Raw genomic sequence first — 7,844 nt, 5'->3', positions numbered from 1 at the left:
GTAAGGACCCCCATACACCCTAGCCCCCCCACCCCCCCCGGGAGCGCTCCACGAGCTGGCTCCCACTGTAGGTTGTTAACCGGGGGGGCACCCCATGCACTTTACAGGTACCCGGGTTCGGCCAGCCCCTGGCATCTCACAGTAGGGCGACGGCCCGTGGGTGGTGCTCACACTGCCCCCTCCCATCCGCCCGTTCCCCCCCCCCCCAACACACACATCTCTTAAAAACAGAGGGGTGGGTTTTATTAGCACTTTCCTCTCGGTTTGTACAAGAAATTTACACAGCCTGAGAACCAGACAAGGTCAGAAATAAAGTAAAAAAACAGAACAAACCACGCCGGCTGGCGCTGCCCGGGGCAGGGGTGCGGCTTGGTAACAAGCGGATGGACACAGCGCAGATGTTCCTTTGGTCTAGTGCCAACCCTGCCCTTTGTGCCAGGGCAGCTGGGCACCACAGGGCTGATGGGGGGGGTGCTGTTTTTAAATAATTCGATCTAATCCTGTATTGTATGTAGCACCCCACCCACCCCCAGGCACACACATCCCTTCAGGGGCTTTGGCTGTAGCTGGAGGGACGGGCAGATCAGGCTGGGGACAGTACCAGTGGGATGGCAGCTGCCAGACGGGGCACATCAGATCCTGGGGGGGGGGGGCACAGGCCGGGCACAGCAGCTGCCCCAGCCCCTCAGCTGCACTCCAGCTAGACAGGCGCCCCCCAGCCCTGCCCCTCCAGCTTCCCCTGTGTTCCTGGGTGAGGGCTGTGCCTACGGATTGGTATCACCATGGAACGAGTAGGCCCCAGGAGGAGCCTGGCCTTGAGGGCTGGCACCCCGGGGCAGGATGGGGGCCCAGCCCAACGTAAGGAAAGGGGCCCAGTGAGGAAGGGCTGGAGCAGCCTGCCCCCCTGGAGGGAGCTGGTGCCCAGGTCCTTGCTCAGCACAAGGGGCAGCTGCCCCATGGGCAGGCCCAGGGCCTGGCTCAGCAAAGTCCCTGCCTGGCTGCGTAGTGCCCATGGGGCCATTCCCAGAGCAGCCTGGCACACGCCAGGGAGAAAGGGGCAGCTGATCCATGGCCCTGTGCAACAGCTCAGCCTCTGCCCGCCAGACACCACACAGCCCGCCCGCCGCCCACAGCATGGCTGCCTTTGCCTTGCCACAGGAGGGCACGGGGATGGGTGCTGGGCCAGGCAGGGGTGGGGCATGCAGAGGTGCTCCCAGTGGGCTGGGGGTGAGGCTGGGGGAGCACATGCCAGGCAGAGGCAGACGCTGGGCCAGAAGCAAAAGGCAAAGCCAAGCTGGGGCCAGTCCCGCATGGGATGGGGGCAGAGGGTCCCACCCTGAGCTGGGGCTGGCTAGCAAAACAGGGCAGCAGGGCCCTGGCAATGGAGCGCCGGGACGGGGGCACAGCTTGGCACACGGGAAGACAAGGCAAAGGGCGGGGGTGTGCTCAGACCTCCCCACTGAGCGATGGGGAGCGGAATCACCATGGACGCTGGCTAGTGAATTGCTACTGCACCCAGGAAGTCCAGACACCTTTCTGTAGGTCCTACAAAAATAGAGTACATTTGAATGGCACAGAAACGAAACCCTGCAAAGCCGGGTGTTTGAAACGCAGAGGGGCAACCAGCCTGGGCAGGATCCCTCAGAGCAGAGGGCTGGACGCAGGGAATGCTGAACCCAGTTTGCCGTGGGCAGGGGATGCCAGGCATGGGGACTGCACCCGGAGGGCAGAGCTGGGGGAACTGGGCAGAGCAGCCCTGCTCATAGCCCACTAGCTCCTCAATGGGCACCTGGAGGGCGTAGCTCTAGCCGCAAGGCGTGTGCCCCACTCGGTCTTTGCCCTGCCTGCCAATACAGCCTCTGCGGGGAGCAGGCCCACAAAAGGGGGAAGCCGGTTTTCGAAGAGGAGCATAGAGATCCCAAGCCCTGGGCTGGACCCTGCACTGACTGGGCAAACCCGCAGCCTGTGGGGGTGCAGAACAGCGGCCTGGCTGGGGGAGGGCTGGCACCGCAGACCGCCCCTGGGGGAGCCCCACCTGACAGCAGGCTGGCAGGCGACGCGCTGAGCCTGGAGTTCGCTCCAGCCCCCGCTCAGCCAGCGAGCCTGGCAGCCACGGAGGCACCCGGCTCTCCCAGGCGGAGGGGGGCCTCCCTCCCACGGCCCAGCCCCATTCCCACCACCACACCGGAGCCAGCCGGGGGGGCGGGCGGGGAGCGTGACCAGCACAAGGGGCCTTGGCTCGGGGGAGGCCAGCAGCCCTGCCACCTCCTCACAGCTCGCTGGAGGCTCTGGGGCGCGGCAGGAGAGGTGACGGGGCCCATACGGCAGAGGCATGATCCCGGCGCCCCCCAGCCGGCTACGAGCGGGTGCCGCTAATCCCCTCCCGAGCGCTAAGGGGATCAGCTGTTAATCGGCTCTTCCCAGGCTCGGGCTACAGCAGCCGCAGGCCCAGCTCCCCTTCCCCCATGGCCCAGCCGTGGGCACAGCCTGCCCCCCGTCCGCGAAGGGCCCCTATGCCCGCTGCCCCCCGAGCAGCCGGCGAACACCCATCCGGCGGAAGGGGCGGGGTCCAGCTCCCGAGGCAGCCGGCTCAGATCTCGGTGGCAGTGATCTCTTCGAAGCAGATCTCGGCCCCGGGCAGGCCGCGCTCGTCCAGCCGCGGGGCCTGCAGCTCCAGGCTGAGCCGGTGCAGGCGGTGCTCCAGCTCCCGGCTGCGCCGGTACATCTGGACGTAGTTGTGCTGTAGCTGCTTCTGGTAGCCGATCACCTGCTCCTTCTCGCCCTGCCAGGTGAGCCGCTCGGCCTCGAAGGCGGCCCGCTGCTCCTGGCCACGCCGGCGCTCCTGGAGCAGCTCGGCCCGCAGGCCCTGCAGCGTCTCGGCCGCCTGCCGCTGGGCCTTGGCCTCGTCGCTGGCCCGCAGCAGGCTGGGCTCGGGCGGCTCCGGGCAGCGGGGCGGGCGCCGCGGCCCCCGCAGCCCCGCCGCCTCCTGCTCCAGCCGGCCCAGCTTCTCCCGCAGCCGCTCGGCCTCGCCCTTGTGGCGCTGCACCTCGTTCTCGCACACGGCCAGCTCCAGCGCCCGGGCGCGGGCCGCCTCCTGCAGCCCCAGCGCCCGCTCCTCGCCCGCCTGCCGCTCCGCCCGCGCCTCCCGCAGCTGGGCCCGCAGCAGCAGCAGCTCGGTGCCCCGCTGAGCCAGCTCCACCTGCGACTCCCGCAGCTGCTGCTTCAGCAGGGAGATCTCGCCCGACTTCTGGCACACCTGCGGGGTGGGGAGGGGGTGAGGCCCCGGGGCTGGCCCCGCCCCAACGATAAGGGCAATGGTCCCCCCAGCCTCCAGAACCGCCCGCCCGCCCGCCCGCGGGGCTGCCCGAGCCAGGCCCCGCTCCTTCCCCCCATGGGGTGGCCCCGAGAACCAGGATCCTGCCCCTAAGCGACACGTTTGCCAACGACACATCGTCCTAAACCAGCCCCCAGAACCGCAGCTGCCTCCCAACGGGGCGGCTCGGCTTTTGGCACCAGCACCCTCTGCACCCGACGGGGCAGCCTGCAGAACTAGAAGCCCCCCACCCCACTAAACGAGCGTCCCCCGCCAGCCCCCCGCGACTGCCTGCCAAGATGGTGAGGCGAGTGGGTCGCTCCCTCTCCAACGGGAGCGGGACACATGGGCGGCTGGGGATCTGCTCGGAGAGCCCTCGAGTCTGAGCTCCCCGGGGCCGGGGCCCAGCCAGATGCCAGGAGCAAGGGGGTGGGGAGGGGGGGCGTTTTGGAGCCTAGAGACCTCCCCATGGCACGGCCCAGGCCGCGGGTTCTCCTGGTTGTTGGGAGGTGCCACAGCAAGACCCATACCAACAGGTCTTGCCCAGGGACCCTCCCTTACGCTGGCCTGGCCTCTGCCCTATCTGGAGGGCCCCCCATCTCCTGGGCCTGCTCCACCCCAGCCAGAGAACAGCCCCGAAGTCGCTCCTAGGGCAGATCTCCCAGACAGAGGCAATCATTAAAAACTGCCCGGGACGGCGAATCCGGCAGAGCCCTGGGGGAACGGCTCCGACCATGAACTACCCTCCCCGTGCAAACGTCCACTTTGGCTGGCTAGCATCACCTGCCAGGCATCGAAGGGCATCAGCCCTGGCCCTGCGAGGCCGAAGGGCCCACCGTCGAGTATTTGCTCCCCAGGTGGGTGTTTCTAGACTGGGATCGAGTACCCCCCTCGACCTTCTCTTGGCGGAGCTGAACTGACAGCCCCGCGAGTCTCACCCTCAGGGCTCCAAGGGCCCCGGCCAGCTGGGATTGGAGCCAGGGGTCCCGTCCCACCCGGTCCCGGCTCACCTCCCACTTGGTCTCCTCCAGCCGCGGCCCCAGCTCGGTCTGCTCGCGCTCGAAGGAGGCGCACCTCTTCTCCAGCAGCTCGCGCTCCTGCAGCAGCTGGGCAAAGTCCTCCTGCAGCTTCTTCTTCTCCTGCTGCAGCTGGAAGATCTGCAGCTGCAGCACCTGCTGCGTGCGCTGGGCCTTCTGCGCCGCCTGCTTGACCTGGGAGGCGTAGCCCTGCCGCAGCTCCTCCATCTCCTGCTCACAGTGCTTCTGCTTCTCCTCGTACACCTGGGGCGGGGGGAGAGCGTCACCCGGGGGGCCCCGCGCGGGCCCGGCCCCCAGACTCTGCCCTGCAGACCCAGCGCAGCCCATGAGCTGCCCCCGATTGCAGCCGTCCTCCGCTAACACTGGGGGTGCCCTGCACCCACTACAGCTCCCAGCATGCATTGCGTCGCCCAGGCCTGAGCACATGTGGAGATGCGATTATGGGCGACTACAGCTCCCAGCATGCATTGCGTCACCCAAGCCTGAGCACATATGGAGATGCGGTTCAGGAGACTACAGCTCCCAGCATGCATTCAAATGCCCAGGCCTAAGCGCAAGGGGAAACATGGCTCCCCAAGACTACAGCTCCCACCATGAATTGCATCTCCAAGGCCTGAGCACATGTGGAGATGCAGTTATGGGAGACTACAGCTCCCAGCATGCATTGCATCGTCCAGGCCTGAGCACATGTGGAGATGTGGTTCAGAAGACTACAGCTCCCACCATGCATTGCGTCACCCAGACCTAAGCACATGTAGAGATATGGTTTTGGAGACTACAGCTCCCAGCATGCATTGCATCGCCCAGCCCTAAGCACATGTGGAGATGTGGGTCAGGAGACTACAGCTCCCAGCATGCATTGCGTCGCCCAGACCTAAGCACATGTGGAGATGTGGGTCAGGAGACTACAATTCCCAGCATGCATTGCATCACCCAGCCCTAAGCACATGTGGATATTGGGTTCAGGAGACTACAGTTCCCAGCATGCATTGCATCGCCCAGCCCTAAGCACATGTGGAGATGCGGGTCAGGAGACTACAGTTCCCAGCATGCATTGCGTCACCCAGACCTAAGCACATGTGGAGATACGGTTCTGGAGACTACAGCTCCCAGCATGCATTGCATCGCCCAGCCCTAAGCACATGTGGAGATGTGGGTCAGGAGACTACAGCTCCCAGAATGCATTGCGTCGCCCAGCCCTAAGCACATGTGGAGATGTGGGTCAGGAGACTACAGCTCCCAGCATGCATTGCGTCGCCCAGACCTAAGCACACGTGGATATTGGGTTCAGGAGACTACAGCTCCCAGCATGCATTGTGTTGCCCAGACCTAAGCACATGTGGAGATGCGGGTCAGGAGACTACAGTTCCCAGCATGCATTGCGTCGCCCAGGCCTGGGCACAGGTGGCGGTGTGGCTCACCAAAACTACAGCTCCCAGCATGCATTGCAGTGGCAAGTCTACTCCCCAGGAGGTTGTGCACTGCATGCTGGGTGTTGTAGGCTTCATGGGCTGCCTGTTCACACTGAGAACATGGGGCCCCACCGACAACCCTGAGACCTGCACCCGGCCTGCCTTCCTCCACGGGGAGCCCACGCTCAGCAGCGGCACTCTCAGGCCAGGCCTGTGGAGCCCCTGCACCCCAGTGTGGCTCTTTCGGGGTTACAGCAGCTCCAGGCTGGCCAGCTGCACGGCTGCCCCAGCAAGGGGAGCTCCGGAGCGCAGAAGGCATTTACTGCCTGCACCCCTAGGGGGCGCTCACAGCAATTGGGCTCCAAATGCACCAGCCTGCCTCCTGCCCCTCCCCCACCTCAGCCCTTCAAACACCAACCCCCCCAGTCCCTCATGCAGCCCATCCCCACCTCTGCCCCCCCCATGTCCCCTCTCTCTGCTCACCAGCTGGCCTGTCCATCCTTCCCAACTGCCCCCCACATGCACCAGCCCCCCCCCGCCCAGCAGACACCTCCTAGTGTCCAATCGCCCCCAAAGGCATCAGACCCCCAAATGCACACTCCCAGAGCCCAACTGCCCCCCACATGCCCGGCCCTCCACGGACACACCCAGCGCCTCCGGCCGCCCGCAGCGGCAGGACCCCGGGGGGCCGGGCTCTCCCGCCGAGCCGGGTACCTGGCAGATGGCCACCTCGTTGTCGTCCAGACTCCGGCGCAGATGCTGCAGCTCCGCCTCCCGCTCCCGCAGCTTCTCCTCCAGCTCGCGGACGAGCAGAGCCTCGTCGCCCTCGACGGGGGAGCGGGCGCAGGAGCCGCCGTCGGAGGAGGGGGGCCCCCGCCCGCTCAGGGACCCCGTGCTCTTACTGGAGGAGGAGCGCCCGCTGTCCGAGTTGGAGGGGCCGGCCAGGCCCCTGGAGCCCCGCTCCGGGTACCCACCGTGACTGTCCAGGCTGAGGTGGCCTATGCAGACGGCGCCCGGCTCCGGTGGCTGGCTGCAGCCCGTGCTGCAGGTCGGCAGGCTGGAGAGGGAATTGCGCCCCGAGTCCGACAGGGTGCCCGAGTGGGCGCTGTGGCGGCAGCTCAGGGAGTGGTGCTTCTCGGCGCTGGCCGCGGCGGTGCCGCCCAAGAGGTGGGCGAGGCTGGCCTGGCTCTCGGGGACCGCCGACACCCCGGGCCGCGGCACCACGTAGCCCGGCAGCGAGGAGTTCCTGCCCTTGGGCACCACCGGCTTGAAAGCCGTCGGGCGGATCAGGGTCTTCTCGACGTTCTGAAACGCACAGAGCAGAGACTGTGGGGCGGCAGGACGGGGGCCGAGGACGCCCCCCCACCGGCACAACACAGTGCCACCCCCGCCAGGTGTTCAGACCCAGCCCAGCGCCCCAGGCTATGCAGCCTGCCAGGAAACGTGGCACCTTCTGATCAACACCTCATCATAACTCTCGTGGGGAGGCAGCGTGGCCTAGCGGACTTGGACTCAGGACACCTGGGTTCTCGTCCCGGTTTGGCCCCCGGACCGCTGGGAGGGTGACCTTGGGCAAGTCACTGCCTCGCTCTGTGCCTCAGTTTCCCCCTCTGTCAAATGACAGTGATGCCATCTTCCTAATGCGCTTTGGGATCTCCAAATGTTACGTGCTGTCCGACAGAGTGGGTTGGGTCCGGTACCGGGATCCACTCCCCAGCTAGGAAATGGAGTCACAGAGTGGGCAAGTGATTTGAGCGAGGTCACCCAGCCAATCAGCAGCAGGGCCAGCCCCCGCAAGTCTGGACTACTAGGCTACACTCCCTCCCAGAGTCTGGGGTAGAACCCAGGAGTCCTGGCTCCCAGACCCCTTCCTGAGCCCCCGGCCCATGCCTTCCTTTGTTCAAGTACAGACAGTGAAAAGGACATTTTTTCCTCAGTTGAAAACCGTAAAGTAGCAGCCGAATAAGGAGGCAGGCAGGGGGGCTGAGACCCAGGCCAGGGAACGAGAGCATCCCCTGCCAGACCCCCTACTGGCGCACAAGCCAGGTCTGATGCCAATACAAGAAACATCCACCAGTGGCC

General features: G+C 65.9%; 1 protein-coding gene across 3 annotated transcripts in view; it reads right to left on the bottom strand.

Moving 5' to 3' along the window:
- Positions 1-221: 221 nt before the first annotated feature.
- LZTS2 (leucine zipper tumor suppressor 2) overlaps positions 222-7,844 on the bottom strand; it is a 44,395-nt gene continuing 36,772 nt past the window's right edge. For all 3 annotated transcript variants that reach the window (XM_077823285.1, XM_077823286.1, XM_077823284.1), the window contains 3 exons: positions 6,477-7,067; positions 4,324-4,593; positions 222-3,256 (listed from right to left, as the gene is read on the bottom strand). In XM_077823285.1, coding sequence (XP_077679411.1) covers positions 2,591-3,256; positions 4,324-4,593; positions 6,477-7,067 — 1,527 coding nt within the window. In that variant the 3' untranslated portion in view covers positions 222-2,590. The remainder of the gene's footprint in view (positions 3,257-4,323; positions 4,594-6,476; positions 7,068-7,844) is intronic.

Source organism: Eretmochelys imbricata, chromosome 7 (genome assembly GCF_965152235.1).
Source record: "Eretmochelys imbricata isolate rEreImb1 chromosome 7, rEreImb1.hap1, whole genome shotgun sequence".
Taxonomy (NCBI): Eukaryota; Metazoa; Chordata; order Testudines; family Cheloniidae; genus Eretmochelys; species Eretmochelys imbricata.
This window is presented reverse-complemented; position numbering and strand designations above follow the sequence as displayed.